At 49.7% G+C, this 25,036-nt stretch overlaps 1 protein-coding gene across 2 annotated transcripts; it reads right to left on the bottom strand.

Annotated features, from left to right (window-relative positions):
* Nucleotides 1-13,160: 13,160 nt before the first annotated feature.
* MAG (myelin associated glycoprotein) lies at nucleotides 13,161-25,036 on the bottom strand. Of its 2 annotated transcripts, none has more exons than XM_061174101.1 (9): nucleotides 24,976-25,036; nucleotides 24,427-24,795; nucleotides 22,717-23,013; nucleotides 22,365-22,622; nucleotides 21,045-21,305; nucleotides 16,112-16,399; nucleotides 15,664-15,760; nucleotides 14,556-14,655; nucleotides 13,161-13,566 (listed from the first exon to the last, which is right to left on the bottom strand). In XM_061174101.1, exons 1-9 carry the CDS (start codon nucleotides 25,019-25,021, stop codon nucleotides 13,402-13,404), a joined length of 1,881 nt encoding a protein of 626 aa, XP_061030084.1. In that variant the 5' UTR covers nucleotides 25,022-25,036; the 3' UTR covers nucleotides 13,161-13,401. The 2 variants fall into 2 exon arrangements, with proteins under 2 accessions (XP_061030084.1, XP_061030085.1); XM_061174102.1 differs by lacking the exon at nucleotides 13,161-13,566 and adding an exon at nucleotides 14,255-14,287 and having other exon boundaries at nucleotides 24,976-25,021.

Genomic DNA, 25,036 nt, shown 5'->3' with positions numbered 1-25,036 from the left:
AATTAAGGAAGCACTCCCATTTACCATTGCAACAAAAAGAATAAAATACCTAGGATTAAACCTATCTAAGGAAACAAAAGACCGGTACGCAGAAAGCTATAAGACACTGATGAAAGAAATTAAAGATGATACAAACAGATGGAGAGATATACCATGTTCTTGGATTGGAAGAATCAACATTGTGAAAATGATTATACTACCCAAAGCAATCTACAGATTCAATGCAATCCCTATCAAACTACCACTGGCATTTTTCACAGAAATAGAACAAAAAATTTCACAATTTGTATGGAAACACAAAAGACCCCGAATAGCCAAAGCAATCTTGAGAAAGAAAAACAGAGCTGGAGGAATCAGGCTCCCTGACTTCAGACTATACTACAAAGCTACAGTAATCAAGACAGTATGGTACTGGCACAAAAACAGAAATATAGATCAATGGAACAGGATAGAAAGCCCAGAGATAAACCCATACACATATGGTCACCTTGTATTTGATAAAGGAGGCAAGGATATACAATGGAGAAAAGACAGCCTCTTCAATAAGTGGTGCTGGGAAAACTGGACAGCTACATGTAAAAATGAAATTAGAACACTTCCTAACACCATACACAAAAATAAACTCAAAATGGATTAAAGACCTAAATGTAAGGCTAGACACTATAAAACTCTTAGAGGAAAACATAGGCAGAACACTCTATGACATAAATCACAGCAAGATCCTTTTTGACCCACCTCCTAGAGAAATGGAAATAAAAACAAAAATAAACAAATGGGACCTAATGAAACTTCAAAGCTTTTGCACAGCAAAGGAAACCATAAACAAGATGAAAAGACAACCCTCAGAATGGGATAAAATATTTGCAAATGAAGCAACTGACAAAGGATTAATCTCCAAAATTTACAAGCAGCTCATGCAGCTCAATATCAAAAAAACAAACAACCCAATCCAAAAATGGGCAGAAGACCTAAATAGACATTTCTCCAAAGAATATATACAGATTCCCAACAAACACATGAAAGGATTCACAACATCCCTAATCATTAGAGAAATGCAAATCAAAACTACAATGTGGTATCACCTCTCACCGGTCAGAATGACCATCATCAAAAAATCTACAAACAATAAATGCTGGAGAGAGTGTGGAGAAAAGGGAACCCTCTTGCACTGTTGGTGGGAATGTAAGTTGATACAGGCCACTATGGATAACAGTATGGAGGTTCCTTAAAAAACTAAAAATAGAACTACCATGTGACCCAGCAATCCCAGTACTGGGCATATACCTTGAGAAAACCATAATTCAAAAAGAGTCATGTACCAAAATGTTCATTGCAGCTCTATTTACTATAGCCAGGACATGGAAGCAACCTAAATGTCCATAGACAGATGAATGGCTAAAGAAGATGTGGCACATATATACAATGGACTATTACTCAGCCATAAAAAGAAACAAAATTGAGTTATTTGTAGTGAGGTGGATGGACCTAGAGTCTGTCATACAGAGTGAAGTAAGTCAGAAAGAGAAAAACAAATACCATATGCTAACACATATATATGGAATCTAAAAAAGAAAAAAAAATGAAAAAAAAATGGTTATGAAGAATCTAGGGTCAGGATGGGAATAAAGTCGCAGACCTACTAGAGAATGGACTTGAGGACACAGGGAGGGGGAAGGGTAAGCTGGGACAAAGTGAGAGAGTGGCATGGACATATATACACTACCAAATGTAAAATAGATAACTAGTGGGAAGCAGCCACATAGCACAGGGAGATCAGCTCAGTGCTTTGTGACCACCTAGAGGGGTGGGATAAGGAGGGTGGGAGGGAGGGAGACGCAAGAGGGAAGAGATATGGGGATATATGTATATGTATAGCTGATTCACTTTGTTATAAAGCAGAAACTAACACACCATTGTAAAGCAATTATACTCCAATAAAGATGTTAAAAAAAAAAAAGAATATTATTCAGCCATAAAAGAAGGATATCTTGCCGTTTGCTACCACATGCATGGGACTGGAGGGAACTATGCTAAATGAAATAAGTCAGACAGAGAAAGACAAATACCATATGATCTCACTTACATGTAGAATCTTTAAAAAAAATGAAAATTGACTCATAGATACAAAGAACAGATTGGTGGTTGCCAGAGGCAGGGAGTGTGGGGTGGGTAAAAAGGGTGAAGGTGGGCAAAATGTGCAAAATTCTGGTTATAAAATGAATAAATCCTAGGGATGTAATGCACAGCATGGCGACTGTAGTTACCAATACTGTACTGTATATTTGACAGTTGCTAAGGGAGTAGATCTTAAAAGTTCTCATCACAAGAAAAATTAATTCTGTAACTATGTATGGTGATGGATGTTAACTAGACTTATTGTGGGGATCGTTTTGCACTAAATACAAATACCAAATCATTGTGTTATACACCTGAAACTAACATAATGTTATATGTTGATTATACCTCAGTTTTAAAAAGAAAGTAGGAGTGGCTATAATAATAATAGATAAAGTGGATTTCAGAACAAAGAAAATGACCAAAGCCAGAGAGGGATATGTTATAATAAGGAAAGGGTCCATCCATCAAGAAGACATAGCAATCTAAATGTGTAAGTACCAAACAGCAGACCTACAAAATGTGTGAGGCAAAATCCAACAGAAGTGAAAGAAGAAACAGACAAATCCACAATTACAGTTGGAAAATTCAACACCCACCCTCAACAACTGATAGAACAACTAGACAGAAAAGCAGCAAGGATATATAAGAACTCAACGACACCATCAACCAACAATATCTAACTGACATTCATAGAACACTCCACCCCAAAACAACATAATACACATTCTTTTCAGACATCCACAGAACATATACCAAGATAAACCAAATTTAGGGCCATAAAACAAGCCTCAAAAATTTGGAAATAATTGAAATCACATAGAGTATATTCTCTAACTACAATGGAATCAAACTAGAAACCAATAACAGAAACATCTCCAAACGCTTGAAACCAAACAGCACACTTCTAAATAACCTATGGGTCAAAGGGGAAATCTCAAGGGAAATTTAATAATACATTGAACTGAAAGAACATGAAAATAGAACTTATCAAATTTGGGGGGACACAACTAAAATACAAGGGGGAAATTTATAGCACTGAATGCTTACATTAAAAAAAGTAAGTCTTGGGAATTCCCTGGCAGTCCAGTGGTTAGGACTCGGTGATTTCACTGCCGAGGGTCCCGGTTAAATCCCTGGTTGGGGAAATAAGGTCGCGCAAGCCAAAAAAAAAAAGTGAGTCTCAAGTCAATAATATAAGATTCCATCTCTAGAAACTAGACAAGAGCAAAACAAACCCAAAGCAGGCATAAGGAAGGAAATAATAAATATAAAGGCAGAAATCAATGAAATTGAAAACAGAAAAATAATAGAGGAAATAAAATACCTGGTTCACTGAAAAGATCAATAAAATTGACAAATCTTTAGCAAGACTGACAAATAAAAAGAGAGAAATTGCTAATATCAAGAGTGAAACAGAGGATATCAGTACATATCCTGCAGACATCAAAAAGATAATAAGGGATACTATGGAAAACTCTATACATGTAAATTTGGCCACTTAGATTAAATAGATCAATTCCTCAAAAAGTACAAACTACCACAACTCAATCAATATGAATCAGATAATTTGACTAGCCTTATAACTACTAAGGTAATTTAAAACGTGAAAAAGAAACGTTCAGGCCAATATGGTTTTTACTGGAGAATTCTACCCAACATTTAAAGAAGAATTAACACCAATTCTACATAATCTATTATGTAGAAAATAGTAGAGGGAATGCTTCCCAACTCATTCTATGAAGCCAGTATTACCCTGAAACCAAACCAAAACAAAAAACACAAAGATAGCACAAAAAGGAAAACTACAGACCAATATTCCTCATGAAAATGGATGCAGAAGTCCTTAACAAAGTATTAGCAGATAGAATTCAGCAACATACAAAAAGAATTATATAACTATAACCAAGTGGGGATTATTCCAGGTATGCAAGTCTGGTTCAATATTTGAAAATCAATCAATGTAATCTCACATTAATGGGACAAAGAAGAAACATCACATGATCACATAAATTGTTGCAGAAAAAGCATTTGACAAAATTCACCACCCTTTTATGATAAAAACTCTCTGAAAACTAAGAATAGAAACTTCTCAACTTGATTACCTACAACTGACCTACAAAAAATACAGCTAACATATTTAACACTTAACAGTGTTAATACTTTCTCCTCTAAGCTTGGGAACAAGGCAAGGATGTCCACTCTCAATCACTCCTATTCAGTATAATACTGGAAGTTCTACACAGCATAATAAGACAAAGAAAGGCAATAAAAAGCATATAGATCTGAAAGAAAGAAATAAAACCTATTTACAGATAACATAACAGTCTATGTAGAAAATCCCAAGGAACCTACAAAAGAAATTCTAAAACTAATTAGTGAATTCAGCAAGGTTGCAGAATACAAGATCAACACAAAAATTAGTCACATTTCTTTACATTAATAATGCATATGTGGCAGCTGAAATTTAAAATACAATTCCATTTCCAATGGCTTAAAAAAAGAAACACTTAGGTGTCATAAATCTAACAAAACATATATAAGACTTGTATCCTGAAACTACAAAACACTGCTGAAAAAAATCAAAGAAGACTTCTTCAATAAATACCATGTTCATGAATTAGAAGACTAAACATAGTAAAGATGTCAATTTCCCCCAAATTGATATACAGATTTAATGCAATTACTATCAAAATCCCAGCAAGATTTTTTGTAGATATAGACAAGATTATTCTAAAGTTTATACAGAAAGAAAAAAGAACTAGAATAGAAAACATTTCTGAAAAAGAAGAATAAAGGGAGAGGTATCACTCTACCTGATTTAAGGCTTATTATAAAGGAATATACAATAAACAACAATAATATAAAAGGAATATACACATAAAATACAATGTGTGGTATTGGTGGGGGGATAAACATGTCGATCAACTGGACAGATTAGAGAACTCAGGAATAGCCCTACACAAGAACAACCAACGGATATTGGATAAAAGAGCAAAAAATAATTCAATGGAGGAAATACAGTCTTTTCAACAAAGGGTGGTAGAACAATTGGATAGCCATAGGCAAAACATGAACCTCAACCTAAATCTCATACTTCATACAAAAATTAACTCAAAGTGGATCATAGACTCACATGTGAAACATTAAACTATAAAACTTTTAGAAGCTAACACAGGAGAAAACTTGGGGTACATAGGGGATGATGAAGAGTTCTTAGACATGAGACCAAAAGCATGACCCCTAAAACTCAATAAACTGGACTCCAAAATTAATTTTTTTTTGGCTCTGGAAAAGAGTTTTCTAAGAGAATGAAAGGACAAACATAAACTGGGAGAAAATATTTGCAAGCCACTTATCTGACAAAGAATTCATATCTAGAATGAATATGTAGGGATTTCCCCGGTGGCGCAGTGGTTAAGAATCTGCCTGCCAATGCAGGGGACACGGGAAGATCCCACATGCCGCGGAGCAACTAAACCCGTGGGCCACAACTAGTGAGCCTGTGCTCTAGAGCCTGCAGGTCACAACTACTGAGCCTGCACACCTAGAGCCCGTGCTCCACGACAAGAGAAGCCATCGCAATGAGAAGCCCACGCACCACTACGAAGAGTAGCCCCCACTCGCCGCAACTAGAGAAAGCCCGCGCGCAGCAACAGAGACCCAAGGCGGCCAAATTAATTAATTAATTAATTAGTTAATTTTTAAACAGAAGAAAATATAGAATGAATATATAAGGAACTCTCAAAACTCAACATTCAAAAAAAAAATCAAACAATCCAATTCAAAGATGGGCAAAAAAAAAAAAAAGGTGGGCAAAAGGCATGAAGAGACATTTCACTGGAGACGCTATATGGATAGAAAATAATCACATAGGGACTTCCCTGGTGGTCCAGTGGGTAAGACTCTGTGCTACCAATGCAGGGGGTCCGGGTTCGATCCCTGGTCTGTGAAGTAGATGCCGCATGCATGCCGCAAGTAAGAAATCCGCATGCCTCAACAAAGATCCCGAGTGCCACAACTAAGACCCGGCGCAGCCAAAATAAATAATAAATAAATAAATAAATAATTTAAAATAATCCAATAAAAAGATGTTCAACGTCATTAACCTTTAGAGAAATGCCAGTTAAGATCACAATGAGCTATCACTCCCACACACCTATTAGACAGCTAAAATTAAAAAATAGTGGGGTTGGGCTTCCCTGGTGGCGCAGCGGTTGAGAATCTGCCTGCCAATGCAGGAGACACGGGTTCGAGCCCTGGTCTGGGAGGATCCCACATGCCGCGGAGCAACTAGGCCCGTGAACCACAACTACTGAGCCTGCGCGTCTGGAGCTTGTGCTCCGCAACAAGAGAGGCCGCGACAGTGAGAGGCCCGCGCACCGCGATGAAGAGTGGCCCCCGCTTGCCGCAACTAGAGAAAGCCCTCGCACAGAAGCGAGGACCCAACACAGCCAAAAATAAATATAAATAAAGAAAAATTTTAAAAGATAGTCGCATTATTAAAAAAAAAAAGACACATGAACTGATCTGAGCTTTATATTAAAAAAAAAAAATAGTGGCAATAGCAAATGCTGGAAAGGATGTGTAGTAATGGAATCTTTTATACATTGCTAGTGGGAATGTAAAATTGTCCAGCCACTTTGAAAAACAGTCTCAAGACAGTTTCTCAAAAGGTTAAACATAGAATTCCCATCTACCTCTGTGATTCCACTCCTAGGGTATATACCCAAGAGAAATGAAAACACACCCACCCAGAAATTTGAACACAAATGTTCATAGCACATTATTCATAAAAGCCAAAAAACTGGGAACAACTCAGATGTCTATCAAGTGATGAACGAATAAAGAAGATATGGTGTATCCATACAATGAAATATTATTTGGCAATAAAAAGAAATGAAGTACTGTAGAGATCCTGCAAAATGATGAACTTGAAAACATTAAGTGAAAGAAGCCAATCACGAAAAGTCACAAATTGTATGATTCCATTTCTATGAAATGTCCAGTAAAAGAAAATCTGTGGAGACAGAAAGTAGATTTAATTGTTGCCTAGGGCTGGGGTAGCGGTGTCGAGAGGAAACCAGGAGTGACTGCTAATAGGCACGGGTTTCTTTTTGGGGTGATGAAATGTTCTAAAATTGACTGTGGTGATGGTTGTGCAACGCTGTGAATATACTTAAAACCATTAAAGGGTACACTTTAAGTAGGTGGATTGTATGGCAAATTAGAAAATGCGCAAAAGACAAGAAAAGACATTTCACCGAAGAGTATACACAAGCCCATGAACAGATGTTCAGCACCACTAGCCATTAGTGAAATGCAAATCAAGACCATGCAAATCACTGCATACCAACGAAACAGCTAAAATAAAAAATAATAACAATATCAAATGCTGGTGAGGATGCAGTGTAACTGGATCATTCATGCATGGCTGGTGGGAATGTAAAATGGTACAGCCACTCTGGAAAATAGTTTGTAATTTTCTTGAAAAACTAATGAAATATTCCTACCGCATGACTCAGCAATTGCACTTCTAGGAATTGATGCCCAAGAAATGAAAATTTATGTCCACACCAAAGCCTGTACACGGTTGTTCATAGCAGCTTTATTTGTAATAGCCCCAAACTGGAAACAACCTACATGTGCCTCAATAGCTAAATGGTTCAACAATTGTGATACATCCATACCGTGGAGTACTGTGTAGCAATGGAATGAAGTATTGAATAGGCAGCAACTTGGAAAATTCTGAAGGGCATTTTACTGAGTTAAAAAAAAACCCAGTCCTAAAGGGTCATGGACCATATGATTCCTTTTATGTAATATTCTTGAAATGACAAAATGGTAGAGATGGAGAACAGATTACTGGTTGCCATGGGTTAGAGACAATAGAGGAAAGGGAAGTGGATGTGGCTACAAGGGTGATCTTTGTGGTAATGGAATAATTCTGTATCTTGACTGCAGGGTTACATACATCTAGACAAGAGATAAAAGGACTTAGAACTACACACAGGTTGTACTAAACATAATTATGTAACAAGTAACCATGGGAGGAAACTCAACACAGCGCACGCCAGACTTCTCTCTTCTATCTTTTTCACTTCCTGTAAGTCTATAGTTATTTCAAAGTAAAAAGTTAAAAAAAAACCAAAACCCCAGTGATCTCAATGGGGGACTCCCAGGCCAAGGGACAAGATCCCAAAAGTCTTCTGGGACCCACTGGGGACTCACAGCCCTGCTCATCACGTAGAAGGAGCGTCTGAGGCCTCTGCTGGCACAGCTCCAGGCATTGCTGACGGTCCCGCCACAGGAGGAAATTGGGCAGGGGGTTCATGGATGTGCCTTGATTTCTGGAGGCCAAGGGCTGCATGGAGGAGGAAAGGGTGGGGAAGCAGGACTCCTGAGAATGTAGCTCTGGTGCCTTCACATCATTCCCTCCAAAGAGGTAGATGGTCTCTGTTTTGGGCCACGTGGCTTGGCTGTCCCCACCCTGCCCTGGAAGCAGTGGAGCCAAGCAGCTGGGAGCATCACGGTGAGGCCTGGGTTGCCTTCCCCACCTGGCTGTGTGCCCCCTCTGAGCCCACTGTCCAGGCTGAAACATGCGGATGACAGTGCCTTTCTCACAGGGTTAGTGAGGTCACACACGTGCTGCACTCAGCTGCATATGAATGACAAGCACCTGGTAAACAGACTGGGGTTCAAATCCCTGTCCTGCCATCTGTCAGCCGTGACCTCCCTCAGTTTCCCCTCTAAGGATGATGCAGACATTGGCGGTTCTGACTTCCTGAGTGTGCCGTGAGCAACCGCGAGCATGTAAAACGCTTTGCAGGGTGGCCGTCGTGAAATGAGCACTCTGTAAAAGTGAGCTGTCATTATTACCAACAGTCCCTTGCTCTGTTTGACCAATACTCCATGGTGACTTCACGTCACATACCTCTGGCTGCTCAATTCCAGACTGAGCTGGACAGAGAGGCCCTTTGAGACAAAACAGTGGTTCCCCTCCTGCTCCCCAGCGAAGATGTTCCAGGCAGACCAAGCTCTGGGGATGGGAGGGGGTGGGGGGATGGGTCTTCTCTTCGGCTGCTGCCCTGCCCGTGAGCTGAGGTTGTCACCTCCCCTCCAGGAAGCAGATGGGAACTGAGAGTGAGGAAGGTGGGGAAAGGAGGAGGCTTGGATCCTCCTGGGCAGAGTTGTGAGCCCCCCCCCCGGGGGAGGAGACTTGGAGTAGCCAGCATGGCCTGGAGCCCTTTCATTGATGGGGATAATGGAGCCGCCCACCCCAGGCACTGGTCCTCAGGACAGCGTGGGGGGCGACCAGGGATGGCTCTTCTCAGCCAGGAGCGACCCAGGAGGTTGGCGGGAGGGGAGGGACAAAGTGGTCCATGTTGTCATGCCTGGTGCCTGGCCATCCTCCCTCCTGCATCGGGTGGCCCATCCCTCCCGACAGCTGCAACTGTGAGACCTGCTCGCCTCTATTCCAGCCCAGCCAGACTTCTTCTCCTGCATGTGTCCCCGTCCCTCTGAGTCACTCTGACTCTTCCTCAGCTTGAATTGTCCCCAGGGAGGGGTCCCATCAGCCTTGCCTGTCCTTAAGCGTGCTGAGCAGAGCACGCTGTGTTCTCCACCGAACTAGTTCCTTTCGACCTCTCCAGCATCCAAGGAAGTGGCCTTAGATCTCAGCATCTAAGCATCTCAGACTCCTGTCTTGCTTCCCCTCCGTACCAGCCAGCCCCATAAGTTCCCCCTCTAGAACAGGTCCTGATGCTCTTCCCTCTCACACCTCCACTTCCCCTCTCTCTTGGACAAGAGCCGTGGCCTGCTGAGCCCCTTGCCTGTATCTGCTGATCCCCTGCATTCACTGTCCGCACAGCTGCCAGCAGGGTCTCTGAAACCTCCAGCCCCTCCATAACGTTTCTCTGCATATAACTCTCCAGCAGCTCCCCGGGTCACTCAGAGTAAAACCCTGAGTCCTGACTGTGACCTAAAGCCCCTCTGTGATCGGGCTCCCTTGGGCAACCGCTCCGGCTCCTACATCCCACTCCACGCACGCTGGTTTCCTTCTCATTCCATGAACATAACAAGTACATTCCCACTCTAGGCATTTGCACCTGATCTTGGCTTTCCCTGGACCCACATTCCTCAGAAATCGACAGAGCTCCCTCCCTCTCTTCCTTCTGGTCTCTACTCAAATGACCGCTTTCTAAATCGGCAGCCTTGCCAGCACACTCTGTCCTTCTATCTCTCTTAGTTTCCTTCTTAGCACACTCACTATCTGACCACGTGTTTATCTGGTCTTTGTCTATCTCTTCCACAGGATGTCAGCTCCACCAGGTCAGAGTGTGGTTCTTTTGGTCCGTGCGGCGTCCCTAGAGCCCAGCACTGGCTTGGCACAGAGTAGGTGCTCAGTAACCATGTGTGGACAGAATGGATGAATTCTGGGGGGTCCAGGCGCTGGGCAGAGTGTGATAGCTGAATTGTGGGTCATCACTGAACGTTAGTCCCTCCTAAGAGATGGTCTTTGTGTCAGATCACATCACTGCTTTCCAAACTTTAAAGGTTTGCCTGTGACCTTCAGGACTTTTATCCTGTCTGTGAACCACCTGAAACACTTTTATTTCATACATTTCTTTAAATCAATTCACTTGATTGGTTTTTTAACTTAGCCTCATCCTAAGCTTTCATCAAAAGCAAAAAATCATGTTTGGTATGCTGCTTTCCTTTTACTCTGATACAGACTAAATAAAGCATGACTATTCATGTAAGAGTCGCTCCACACCCCTCCTGGGGACACCCAGCTCACCCGGGCGGCGCTCAGGCTGCACCGCGGGCAGCACAGGGTTACTCGACGGCCCTGATTATTGACACTCCTCTGCCTCTTAGGGCGAAGTCCTTAGGGTCATTCCTCCCAGGCCAGACCTGCTGGAGCCAGGGCCTGTTGTCGAGGGACAGGTGTGTCAGGGCGGGGCCCCTGCACGTGCGCAGGAGCTCTGGTCGAAGTGTCTAGTGTGGCTGCTATGAAGCCCCTCTTGTTCTCTGCCACCCTCTCTGACCACTCCAGCCTTGTTTCAGCTCCTGGAACTTTGCCAAACACGTTCCCACTTGGGGCCTTCACACAGGGCGTCCCCGAGTGACTTTCCTTCCATAGGGACGCCTCCCCAACCCCGAGACCCTAAGTCACACTTCCATTCTAGGCTCTACCAGCCTTCCCTGTGCTTCTCCTTGGGATCAGGGGTCCCACTTTGTAGCCAGGTGTTCTGCCTGAGGTCATTTATTTAATGTCCTTCTCCCTGCATGACTGCCAGCTCGGTGAGGAAAGGGCAGGCCTCAGGGTGGGGTTCCGTCCCACTGCCCACAGCCCCGTTACCACGCACCTCTCTTCCTTTCTCACGCATGTGGACATCCCACTCCAGCCGAAGCGGCCTCGTCACCTTCCTTTCCAACACAGTTTGGTTATTTCTGCCTCTAGACCTTGACTTTGGCCTCTGTTGTATCCTCCGCCCTCTTCAAAAACCAGGGCAGGACCACCTTCCTCAGGAACCTCGTTGGCATTGCCCTCAGCCCTGCGGCTCTATTCTTACCACTCCCTCGGCACCTTCAGACCCATGAGCTCCCGCTGCTTCTCATTGAAACGGCAGTGACGTACAGTGGTCAGCGCGTGGGCTCCAGAGCCAGGCCCCGGGGGCTCAAGTCGGGGCTGCAGCTGGGGGACCTCGAGGAAGTGATGCAGCCTCTATGCCTCGGCTCCTCCAGATTCTCAACGTCAGTGCATCAGAGTCACCAGGAGGACTCGTCAAAACACAGACTGCTGGGCCCCAGCCCAGAGGTTTTGATTCCTGCAGTCTGGGTGGGGCCTGAGAATCTGCCTTTCTGACAAGCGCCCAGGTGAGGCTGCTACCACTGGTGCAGGGACCCCACTTGGAGAACCACTGTCGCAGTCGTTAAGGAAAGCAAATGGAGATGAATTCATGTAAACCAGGTAGAACCACGTGGCACGTAGTAAGCGCTCAACAAAAATGTTAGTTGTTGATACCAGTTCATGCCAGTGAGTCTGGCCTTCTTTAAATTCAAGAAGACCTGAGTCCAGGGTCTGGCCACACCGTTTCCTGGCTCTGGGACCCTGGGAAAATCACCTGGCTTCCGTGAGCCCCAGCGTTCTCATCTTCACAGGACTGTCCTGGAGGTCCCTTCCCAGGATAGCCTGAGCTTCCTAAAGGGATTCAATACACAGCTGATGCCTGATGGATATTTCTTGAACCAAGTGAAGTTTGAAAGATTGGGAATTCCATGGTGGTCCAGTGGTTAGGACTCTGCGCTTCCACTTGCAGGAGGCACGGGTTCAATCCCTGGTCAGGGAACTAAGATCCCACATGCTGCACAGCATGGCCAAAATTAATTAATTAATTAAATTTTTTTTTTTTTAAAAAGGAAAAAAAAATGATTGAAGCTGCAGAGTACAGCATGAATATGAGGCACAGCGGTCAAACCGACATAGGCTCATGGAACACTGAGATCTGAGGCCCCCCCCCGCGACCCGCAGGGTACAGGGGAGGATGTCAGTGAGTGAAGCCAGCCAGGTGTGGGACAACAGGAAATGGTGGGCAGTGTGGCAGATCAGGAGCCAGGGCCCTTCAGAAGAAGCAGCCACCATCTCTTTCAGTGAGATGTCGCAGTGTGTAAGCACAAGCTCAGGGCTGTCAGTCGCTCCACCTGTGGCAGAAGCAGGAATGAGGGTTGTGATGTGAAATCACCCAGCAGTCAAACATGACCTACTGTGGACCAGAGTTAGCCCAGAGCTTCCAGCTCGGAGTGGAAGCAACTTAAGGGCGGCTGGCCTGGGCTCAGCGCTAGGATCCCTGAGGACCCAGGGAAGGGCAAGGAGGGGGGTTGGCAGGGTCTCCAAGGACGGGTCCGAAATCATCAGGATCTAGACGGGTGTTTGGCTTCAGGGCATTTATTTCATGTCCCTCCGGACAGGCCCTGGGGCCAGGTATGGGGACAAGAGACCAGGCAGGGGTAGCAATAAATAACACGGACAGACGGGCTCCCCTCCAGACAGATGAGGTTAAAGGAGGTTACAGGGGAGCCACAATGCGGAGCTGGGGCGCTGGCAGGGCAGGGGCAGCTGGGAAGGAGGGGGAGGCCAGGCCCCCAGGACCTCACTGTCACCTGCCCCGTCCCTTTCCTGCCCCAGCCCCCGCTACTTTGGGGAGGAAGGGAGCCCACAGCCAGTGGGGGCCAGTGAGGGTCCTGAAGGGGTGGTGGCCATCCGGGCTGCCCCCGGCTCCCTCACTTGACGCGGATTTCAGCATACTCGGCTAGCTCCTCCGTCAGGGTGTAGCTGTCCTTGGTGGGTTGTTTCCCCAGGTCCGAGTGAGAATAGCTCAGGTCCAGCTCTGGGGGTTCCCCCCGAAGGCCCAGCAGCCTCCTCTCAGATCCCAGGCGCCTCTCACTCTATGAAGGGAACCACCCCATTAGAAGGTCCTGTTCCACCCTTGCCAGATGCAAAGGCTGGAGTCGCTTGCACCCGCCAGAGCCGAGTCCTGTGTGAGCCTCCTTCCTTAAGGACCGCCAGCCCAGCCAGCCCACGGTCCCCGGTCCCCCTCTGGAGCTCTGGCCTGTGCCGATCCCCCCTACGCAAAATCACCTCCTCGCTGCCAAGCCTGAAAGCCGCCCACAAATTCAACGTCTCCAGGAAGCCTTCTTCAACATAGGAATTTGGGGGGGGGCACTCAATTCAGTCCATAACATGCTCTTAGATTAAAGCCACCTGGTCGGGTGCCCACCTTCCCCAATTTTTGTAAATGCCTGACTCAGTATGTTTGGGTCTGGTGTGGTCCCCCTCCTCAATCTGGGAGATCCTGCAGGTGCAACTTTGGCTTCCCTGTCACGCTTTCCATCCCTGCCCCCCACCTTTGGACACACACACACACACACACACACACACAGGACAGTGGCCACAGACACACAGAAGGGAGCAGCAACTGGACAGACTAGACAAGGCCAGGAGTGCTGGGCAGAGCCAGAGTGAAGTGCGGACCAACCTGGACGCCTGACGTGATGCACACACATGCACGCCAACCCCAGGGCCCAACAAGGGCCCAGAGGTGGGCACACTGAGGCCCCCGGAACCTACCTCCTGGGGTGCTCATTCCAGGGTAGAGAGCTCTCTGGACTATTGGAGAAGGAAATGCAGTCATAGATGCAGGCGGGGTGGATGAGGGCTTCTCTTGGGCCCCGAGCTCCACAGCCCCCCGCCAGGCCTCAGCCTGAGTGCCCCTCCCCAGCCCAGGGCCAAGCCAGCCCTCCACACGACCCCTCCTTCCCTTCTGCGGGGCCAGCTCCCCCTCTGCCCCTGGGCCTCCCAGGTGCCCCCCAGGCCCTCGGGGTCCCTGGCACACAGGATCTCCAGCTAGCCTGGCGCCTCAGGGTTCTGGCCTCACCTCATATTTCTCCGGCACCCCAGAGATGCGGAAGTCACTGCTGAACAGGACTGGGGGGTCGTCCCCCGCTGAGAAGCTGGGGCTCTCTGTCACGTTCTTTCTGCAGGGCAAGACATGTCAGCTCCAGTGGGACCCCCAGGTCCCCCCACTCCCCTCTCTATCTGCAACCCCATCTACCTAAGGAGTTTGGCCCAAGGGACCCCAGAGCTGCTCCCGCCCGCCTCTCTAAGATGGGCAGCCAGCCCCTTTGGTGAGCAGCCTCTTCCTGCCCACCACTGCCCACCCCTCCTCTGCTTCACAGCTGAGGAGAAGCCACCTGGGCCCTGGTCTCTGCCACTTTCAGGACCCCAGCCTGGCTCCTCTGGGCTCTCCTCATTCTCTCTGGGGCTATCCGCACCCCCTTGCCGCCAGGATGTAGAGCGGGAGATTAATTCATTGTCAGGAGAGCTGATATGTGTGCACCACAAGGAAGAAAACTAACAGCAGCGCACTTGTGGCAGGTGGATGTGGCTTGGGACTGGGGAGCGTTTTATTGTGTTGTGTTGTGTTTTTTTAAGATTTCTTTGATGTGGACCATTTTTAAAGTCTTTTCATTGAATTTGTTATAATATTGTTTCTGTTCTACATCTTGGTTTTTTGGCCACGAGGCATGTGGGATCCCAGCTCCCCGACCGGGGATCGAACCCGCACCCCCTGCCCTGGAAGGTGAAGTCCCAACCACTGGACCACCAGGGAAGTCCCTGGGGAGCGTTTTTGATACCACAGATATGTGTAATCGTTGGGGCTTCTGGAACCAACTGTGACTGATGTTCTGGCTGCGAGCCAGGGGTACCGGCTCTCCCCATCACACTGGAGTGGCAGGAGGCCACAGCACAGGATGTGGGGCACAGGTATTGACTGGTGAGAAGTGCTCGGCCCAGGCACTGGCATGCGTGACCCGACCCCGGCGGCTCATGTTAGCCGGGGCCCTCTCTCCTCCATCCAGCTGAACATGCTCAGAACAGAATCTGCCCTCCCTTGCCCACCCTTAGCCTCCAACTGATCTGCCCCTGCCCTGCCCTTGGAGGCCACCCCGCCCCGCCCCAGCTCAGCCCGGAAGGCCACTCACTTTCTGCGCGTCTGGGTGATGTAGCAGACGATGGCAATTAGGATGGCAAAAGCAACCACCGCTCCCACGGGCCCGATCTTGGCCCACATCAGGCGATCTGAGGAAAGAGAAGACCCAGGCGCCCTCAGGGCTGCCGGTGGGAGTGAGGACACCTGGGTTCTTAGGAGACAGGCTGGGGCAGGGGTGAGCGGGAAAATATTTACACCGCTGGCATATCCTTGCACTGACTGGCTAGCCTGAAGGCCTTCGTTGCTGGAGGGGCCAGTAAAGTACAGGCAAGCTCGGGGCAGCCTCTCCTAACTGGCTGGAAAGGGCATCTTTACCACCCGATCAACTGCGCAGCCTGACCCACGTGCAGCGGCTGGTGATCAGCCTTGGGGAGGGGAGCTTGGATCCAAGAGGGGTCCTGTCTGTCCCTTGACTCCCAGCCCCAGGCCACACCACTCACGGGTTCCCTGGAAGGGCAGCTCCAGGCTCTTGGTGCCATAGAGGTTGTGGGAGGTGCAGATGACCCGGGGTGGGGCCTGGGCCTGGCCCCGCAGCGTGAGGATGCTGGTGAGCAGGAGGCCGCTGCGCTCCGAGTACACGAACTCGCGCTCCGTCTCGTTCACGGTCACGTTACGCGAGGGCAGCTCGAAGGCCACGGACGGCTCTGGGTTGGCTTTTACCACGCACAGGCACTGCACCGTGTCACGGGCTGCCGCACAGTGGGACTCCAGGAGGATCACGGGGGCAACTGCAGGGGCAAGACCAAGACCCCGCAGGCTAGAGACAGGGCCTCAGGGGCTCCTTGGCTGTCACAGAGATGAGCTGCCTGCTCCCCTCTGCACTCTCTTCTACATCCTCTCTAACTCTGCTCACCTTGTGAAACATAAATCAGGTCACGGTGCTGCCTGCTCAAAGCCCCCCTCCAATTGCTCCCCGTGTCACTTAGAATAAAACCCCAATTCTTTGCCTTTGCCTGCAAGGCCCTGCAGGACTTAGCCACGCTCTAGTCTCCTGCTGTCACCCTGGCTCATTCCTTTCCAGCCACGCCAGCCTCCTTGCTTGTTTCTCATACTTGTGGAGCTTTTTCCCACAGCCGGGGCGGGGGATGGGGGGGGCGGTGTCTTGCGTTTCTCCCTCCGCGGGGAACACTTCCCTGCCAAACTCACGCCCTCACTCCAGGCAGCTTCTGCGCAGACCATGTCTATTTCTCTGACCACCCCATGTAAGTTGCACCTCGCTTCACTAACCATTCACTCGAGTTTTCTCCCCAGCACTTATCCCTACCCGGGTTATACACTGATGTGGCTGGTCTTGTATTTCCATCGAGACAGGCTCTTGCTCAGTCTCCACTCTGTCCCCCACACTTAGAACATGACTTTCCTTTCTTTTTTTCTTTCTTTTTTTTTTTTTTGCCATACCACACGACATGCAGGATCTTAGTTCCCTGACCAGGGATCAAACCCAAGTCCCCTGCAGTGGAAGCGCAGATTCTTAACCACTGGACCGCCAGGGAAGTCCCTAGAATGTCCCTTTCACCCGGCAGGAGTTCTGGGAAGACTCGCTGGATGAGCTACTGCATTCAGCCAGCTCCCCTTCCAGGCCATCCTACAGATGCCCCTGCTCACTCCCTGGAGCCCCCAGCATCCTGACCCTCCCTCCCTCGCAGGATTCCCCGTGGTACCAGGTGCCACCCTCCACCCAAGATCATTTTGTTGAGCTTTGCTTTGCTGCCATTTAAATTACAAAAACGATACTGGTATTTTTTTTCCTTTCATTTTCCAAAATATGAAATTATAATAGAACATTGAATGTTGCTTTTTAAACTATGTTCTCTTTCCCTCATGGAGAGTCTGGCACTCCCCTCTGCTTGCTCTAGACTGACCTCTGGTTCTCAGCCCTGAGCTAAACCCACTTCCACATGGGCAAAAGATCCTTGGCCCACCTACCCCACTTATTTTCAATTTCCAGTAAAAAAGAATATGCAGGTAACAGCGACGGAGCAGGGAGTCACATGACCCGTGTATTTGCAATAGGGATCATTCCATTTGGAACCTCAATGTGTACATATCTCTATGTCTAGTAAATTAACAGTTAAATATTCCAAATTCTGTTGAGGCAGACGTGCACTATGCTTGCTGTAGTATTAACAAATTAACACACCACAGAGTAAATTAGTAATGACAAACCTGAACGGACAGTGATTAATTTTTAAAAAATCCTTTCATTCAAGACTGCACCACTGGTACTGTTGTGACAGTGTTGCAGGAACGCTGACACCCTGTTGCATGTGCTCAGCATCTTTGCAGCATTGCCAGCAGCCTCATGACCTATGAAACCCTGATTGACACTAGATAAACCCCAGGTCCCACAAAGGATGGGGAGTTTGGGGTGGGACAGCTTTGGCTTGAATCTCAGCTCTGCCATCTACTGGCTGGTGGCCCCGATCAGGCCACTCAGCTTCCTGGGCCTCCGAGATGGACTTCTCATGTGTGCAAAGAGGGGTAATGGTCCTTGACTTGCGAGGGGCTACGGGACTCTGTTCTGAAGTGGGCACATGAGTGTGTTGAAAAGAAAGCTTAGGGACTTCTCTGGTGGTCCAGTGGTTAAGAATCTGCCTTCCAATGCAGGGGACATGGGATCGATCCCTGGTCTGGGAAGATCCCACGTGCCGCGGAGCAACTAAGCCCGTGCGCCACAACTACTGAGCCTGCGCTCTAGAGCCCACGAGCCACAACTACTGAAGTCCGTGCACCTAGAGCCCATGCTCTGCAACAAGAAAAGCCACCGCAATGAGAAGCCTGCACACCGCAACGAAGAGTAGCCCCCGCTCGCCGCAACTAGAGAAAGCCCGCGCAGCAACGAAGACCCTATGCAGCGGAAAAAAAAAAAAAAAAGAAAAGAAAAAGAAAGCTTAACATCCCACCCAGGGATCGAACCATTCCAGCAGAGGAAGCAAGTGAGCAAAGCCTTGGCAGCAGGAAGGCAGGCGGATACCCAGCCAGGAGTTCAAAGGAGAGATGAGTGGGAAGCTCAGAGGATGTCTAAGACTTACGGGGCACATGGGACATGTCGGGCACTATGGGCGTTGACCATAATTTCCTTAGTGTAAGATATCGTCATACCCGTTTTTCAGAGAAGAGAATCGGGGCTCAGCAAAGGTGAAGTCACTCGTCTGGGATCACACAGCACATCTCCATCACAAGATGGAGACAGAGCTGGGATTCGGACCCAGGTCGATTCAGCTCTGTCGGGTGCTGGACACCAGTAACATTTCCGTTTCCTCCTATTAAACGTGTGAAGGGCAGTCCCTGCCCCCAATCGCGTTGTTGTGAGAATGAAATAGGTCAATATGCGCAAAGGGCTGGAACCAGTCTTCTAGTCATCACAAGGTCTCAGTGAGGTGAGTGCCCTGCAGGTCCCACGCTGTGCTGGGACCCAACCCCCCCCCCGCACCCGCCCCGCTCAGGAGCACCCACCACTGTCAGCGAGCACGGAAGCCCCGGTGCTAGGGGACGCAGACTTCGGGGACAGAGAGGGGCCTGAAGCCGGACACCCAGAGGGCAAGCACAGCGACACAGGCCTTGGAGCCCAGTGACTGGCTCAGCAAGGGTTGGGTGGGAGGCACAGCTGCTCCTCCCCTCCGGCAGATTGAAGGCCTTGAGTACCTTGGGTACCAAGGACTGCAGGGGAGATGAAGCAGCCAGAGGTTTAAGAACTGGGTAGACAGGAGTCCAGAAGAATCCTGGCACTGGCCAGCCTTCCAGCTGCATGGCCTTGGGGAATTCTGACCTTCAGTTTCTCCTCAAAGGGGATGACGATAACACGTAGCTGCTTCAAGGGGTGACCACAAGGGCTCAGCAAAAAAACACGTGCAGGGGATGCAATCCTGGCCTAGAGTAGGCCCTTAATGATCGTTTGCTGCCACCACTCTTATTATACAGGAGGGTCTGTGACTGAAAACATTCGTGAGCTGGAGGTGTGTGTATGATCAGAGGTTTCCATCAGATTCTCAGGGGTTTCTCTGACTCTACACCTAAGAACCCTTGGCTTGGGATATAGGTTTAACGGGGAAAAGCGTGAGGCAGAAGGGTGGGCATGTATGGAGAAGGCGGGGTACCCGCACAACCCATATGCATGATCACGTTGGATGCTGCGAGCGAGCAGAGACCGGGAAGGAAGGTGCCCAAAGAGGAAAGGTTAGCAGGGCAGTGGTGGCCACCACCTTGCCCTGGAAGATGGCACTCCAGGAATAATCTGTCTCTACTCACTATGGCCACATGCCATATTGAGTATACGGACTGTGCTCAAAACCTTCTGGCAAGCTTGTGTGGCAGGGACCATTGTAGGTGGAATAATTTGGAGGCAAGTGCCAGAGGCCAGGCTGGAGCAGGGGAGGAAGCAGGGGGAATGGAACTATGAAGGTGACATTCCAGAGGGAGTTGCTGGAGGAGGGGGAGTGGAAACTGCGACTTGGGAGCTATGACCCGAGTGATGGCTGGGGTGGGGGTGGGGTGTTGGTGGTGATGTCCATAGAAGGTTGGGAAGGGCTCTGGTTGGCAGTGGAACAATGGGCCTCATTCCCAAGACAGTTAGCTTTTTATATGCATCCGTCTCATCTCTCTGGCTGTACTATTATCTGTTAATACGCTTGGTGTCCTCTTGGTCCTACCCCCCCCCACCTCCCACTGAGCCACACAGCCCGTGCACATAACAACCGCTTGATCAATGTATTCTGATGTCATAACGTAGGATGAGGTCAATGGGCAGTACAGAAGAGTGGAACCAGACCACTGTATTTGAATCTCAGTTCTGCCATTTTCTGGCTTTGTGACTTTGGGCAAGTGACATAACCTCTCAGGGCCTCAGTTTCCTTCTCTGGAAACTGGAGACAGTAAGAGAACCTCCCTCATTGGATGTAACAAAAACGAAAGAGTGGGTCCCTGTACAGAGCTTTCAACAGTGCCTGGTGCCTAGCGATGCTCCACAAGGGTTAGAGGTCGTGGTTATTCTTTTAGTTAACGCAAAGGGGCTGTGGCCACAGGATTCAGAAATCTCCTTGGTCAAAAGCCCACACCAGGATGTGGGGATACTGTATTCTCAGGTGGGACTTTTTTTTTTTTTTTTTTTCAGGTGGGACTTTTATTCTCTTGCTATGGATTCCGCTTCCCTCCCTTCCTCATCCTCATCTGCTGGAGCAAAGCTGACCCCTGGTTGGGATGCGTGGGTACCTCCCGGTAACCTGGGTATCCCCCACTGAGCCGCCTACCACAGGGGTGGGTGGGCAGGAATCAAGCCCAGCTGCCCCCCATTGAGCCATCCACCGCAGGGGTGGGTGGGCAGGAATCAAGCCCGGCTGCCCTCAGCAGGGGGAGCGGATGCAGGGGAGTACTCACACTCCACGGATAGGTTGAAGGCGGTGGCCCTCTGACCGTACTGGTTCTCGGCCACGCACCAGTACTCTCCATCATCCTCAGGCATGACGGCAGGGAGCTCCAGCTGCAGCTCGCTCTCATAGATGACCGTGGCCAAAATATGCTTCTCCTTGAAGATGGTAAGAATAGGATCCGGGTTGCTCTGTGTGGAGCACAAGATGGAGACTGTCTCCCCCTCCACGGCCACCACTGTCCCGTTCACCGTCGGCTTCCAGGGTGCATCTGGGGGGCAGGACAGGGGGCCGATGGTCAGAAGCTCCTTCCCCCAAATGTGACCCCCGACACCCCAGTCAGGGCACACCAGCTCAGGATGGCTCAGGTAACCCCAGGCCTGGCTGTCTCGTTTACAAAGACAGGGTCTCTGCAGCTATAGTGCTTGTGTTTGAATCCCGGCTCTACCCTTTCCCAGCTGTGTGTGGACCCATGTCTAAACCCCTCTGGGCCCCATTTTTCTTATCTGGAAAATGGGCTTGATAATATTCCCAACCTCATAGGGGTCACTGAGAACCAACTGTGACAAGCACTGTTTTAGCCTGAACAAGGGAGATGAAGATCCCTGCCCACGTGGACAGATGCTATATAAGGAAATCAAACATATAGTTGGCAAGATGGGGATAAGTGCTTTGCAGAAAAATAAAGGTGGGATGGGAAATCGGGGTAGTTACAGTTTTAACTAGGATGGTGAGGGAGGGCTCAAGTGAGACTAGAAGGAGGTGAGTAGGAGCCAGCCGTGCGGAGGCCCCAGGGAAAGAGTATTTGTGGGAGGCACTCAGAAACTGCTGAGTAAATGTTGGCCGGTGCTGTCATTTTTATTATCCCCAGCCCTGGGCACTTTGCCTCAATAAATATTTGTGAATGAATGAATGAATGAATGACCTCTCCTTGGTTCCTAGTTAAGAATCCTGTCTGACGGGCCCCCTCTCCCTGGGGCCCCATAATGTTCAGGGGCTGGGTGAGGCCTGGGTTCTCCTCAGCCCTCCCATCAGAACTGCAATGGGGCTCATTTTAAAATGCAGACTCCCGGGGCCAGGCCCAGCTCTACCCGCAGGAAACTGAATTTAACAGGCTTTCCTGGGTGGCAGGGATTGCCTCTGTCTCTTCCCATCTTGTCCTAGCGAGGAGAGTGCTGCAGAGTAGGTGTTCACCAGATACTCGTGGGAAAAATGAAGGAACTCACCCTAACCTGCAACTTCCTCTCCATCTCCATCTCAACCGCGGGCATGGTCCCGACCGCCCCCCACTGGGCCCCCAGCTCCGCCCCGGGCGGGGGCGGCGACTCACACATGACGCTGAGCCCCACGGTGCGGTTGTCCTGGCCATAAGCGTTCTCGGCCAGGCAGGCGTAGATGCCGTCCTCCGCGGGCGTCACCTCGTCCAGCTCCAGGGACAGGCTCTCGGTCACCGCCTCCCGGAGCACCGTGCCGTCCCGCATCCAGGTCAGCAGCGGCGGCGGGTTGCTGTCGGCCCCACAGAGCAGGCTGACGTGGGAGCTCTCGATGGCCTCCACCGAGGAGTTCATTTCCACAATCACCGGGGGGTCTGCGGCGCCGGAGACACAGGACGTCAGCGGGCACGTGCCGCAGACCCCGCCCCCGGCCCGCCCCCCACCCCCCCGGCCCGCACCCAGGCTCACACTTGACGTCCAGGCTGGCGTAGCCCTCGAATTGCAGGGTGGTGTTGGGGAAGGAGGCCTGGCAGCCCAGCCGGTAGCCGTTGGCCTCCCTGGTGGGCACGAAGTGCAGCAGCGACACCTGCACCCAGGTGCCCTCGTCCTCGCGGAGCCGCCCCAGCACAGCCGGCTCCCCGAGCCCCTCGTGGCCCAGCCAGCTCAGCTCTGGGTGCAGCTCGGGGCAGTTGTCAGGCACCATGCAGCTGACCTCCACTTCTGTGCCTGCCACCACCTCTGGGGGGACCATGATGTTGGGGGTGTCTAAGTGAGACGGGGAGATGGAGGGTGAAGGAAGCAGCATCGGACCCCCACATTGTCCGACTCCAGTCCTGGTACCCAGTCCCCTCCCCATCCTTGGATGCAGAATTCCCTACAACCTTCTCTCCTCCTGGGTACCCTTCACCCAGAAGCCCTCCGCAGATCCAACCGCAGATGTAATAATAACGGAAACAACAATATAGTGGTCTGAGTACTTTACTGTATGTAACTTGCCAGTCCTTCCAGCCATGCCGAAAGTAGAAAGTGGGTAATGTTATTTTGCTCATTTTGCAGATGAGGAAACTGAGGCCACAGCTAGCATTGGGTAAAACTGAGCTTCAATCCCTGTCACTCTGGCTTCACCATCTGTGCTCTGGACACTACATTATATTCCTCAAGAAACCTCTCTCCTTCCCATGTTTGCTTTGGTTTACCTTCCACGTGCGTGCGTGTGTGTGTGTGTGTGTGTGTGTGTGGTGTGTCCTGGAGCTATTTGGCTGTGCCTGGCGGCGGAAAGGGGGGGCTCTGTTTCTGTATCAGGGCTGTAATCTGGCTCCTCATATAGACTCAGAGCTGATGGCAAACCTGAGTCTGAGGGTTCCATGCCTCTCAGGGCCTCTCAGAAATGAGGCAGTAGACCCTACTCTAATTGCCAAAACTGGCCCAGAGCTGCACTTTATTTGACCTAAATTTAGGGTATTTTTAAAAAAAATATCTGAATCAGCAGCTGATGTTGAAAAAACATAGAAAAATACACAGTTCCCTTTGAAAAATTTGGGAATTCCCTGGTGTTTCAGTGGTTAGGACTCTGCGCTTCCACTGCAGGGGACACGGGTTCAGTCCCTGGTCAGGGAACTAGGATCCCGCATGCCGTGTAGCACAGCCAAAAACAAAACAAAACAAACAAACACACAAACGGAAAACTCAGAATGCTTGACAGCAATGACCCTGCATTCTCACCCAGCACCATTTAGATAGAGCTGGGCGCCATGTGCCAGACACTGCTTTGCCCACTTGACAACTATTCCCTCATTGAACTTTGAGTGCTGTTCTTATCCCCATTTTACAGAAGAGGAAAACAAGGCCCAGAGAAGTTAAGTAACTTGCCCTCAGTAGCCCAGCTAACATAGGAATCCAGAGGCCTGACCCCAACCCGGGGCCCCCTGCCTTTACCCCAGGTGTTTCTGGAAGAGTAAGAGCACTGCTTTCCTCTGAGAGCCCTGTTTGCCCGTTTTGGTCATCTGCCTGGTCCGTGTGGGCAGGGGGGTTTGCACCCCTCCCCCCCAGCCAAACCAACAAGTCCCTGGTCCTGCCAGCTAGACCTCCCTGGAAAGGTGCCAGGAGGACTTCCTGCTCCCCCTGCACCCCCTGCATGGCCCCAGCCCCACGGCATCTGCACAGCCCCTGGGAACTCACTGATGATGTCCAGGACGCTGTGCTCGGAGAAGGTGTACTGGTTGTAGCCCCCCAGGTCCCCGCGGAAGTAGTACTTGCCGCCCAGCTCGGGGCTGAGGTTGCTGAGCAAGAGGGTGCAGTTGCGCAGGCCCAGGTCCCCCAGGAGGCGGCTGCGGCCCTGGAAGCTCTCGTGGACGACTTGGGTGCGTGACTTGAAGACCACTGGCGGGTAGTTTTTCGGGTAGGGGCTATTGAAGTACCAGACGCCGTGCACAACGGCCGGCCGCAGCTCGTCGGGGAAGTCGAAGCGGCAGGGGATGGAGACACACGTGCCCTCGAAGGCCGAGATGGACGAGGGCATCCAGGCCCCCCAGTGACCCCCGCGAGAGGCTGTGGGCAAGCAGGACCGCTGAGGCTGAGGGACATGTCCTGCCCGGATGCCCCCAACCCCCCCGCTCCCATCACCTTCCACTGCCCTGCGGGGCGGGGGCGGGGTCCAGAGACCCACAGAATAAACCCCAGCCTGCTCAGGGGCCAAGACCCCAGGAGCCCCAGACCCCCAGGCATTACCTGAAATCATGATCCAAAACAGAGGCAGCGCCGTGAGGAATATCATTTTGTACAGCAAGTG

The sequence above is a fragment of the Eubalaena glacialis genome, chromosome 18, assembly GCF_028564815.1.
Source record: "Eubalaena glacialis isolate mEubGla1 chromosome 18, mEubGla1.1.hap2.+ XY, whole genome shotgun sequence".
Classification (NCBI taxonomy): Eukaryota; Metazoa; Chordata; class Mammalia; order Artiodactyla; family Balaenidae; genus Eubalaena; species Eubalaena glacialis.
This window is presented reverse-complemented; position numbering and strand designations above follow the sequence as displayed.

Bases quoted from the DNA above. Each gene is read 5' to 3' on its own strand.
- MAG (XM_061174101.1), bottom strand. From the start codon at position 25,021: ATGATATTCCTCACGGCGCTGCCTCTGTTTTGGATCATGATTTCAG. The intron at 23,014-24,426 runs GTGAGTTCCCAG...CGTCTCACTTAG, and splicing joins CAGCGTCCTGGACATCATCA to ACACCCCCAACATCATGGTC. The intron at 14,656-15,663 runs GTGAGTGGCCTT...CTTGCCCTGCAG, and splicing joins ATCACCCAGACGCGCAGAAA to AAAGAACGTGACAGAGAGCC.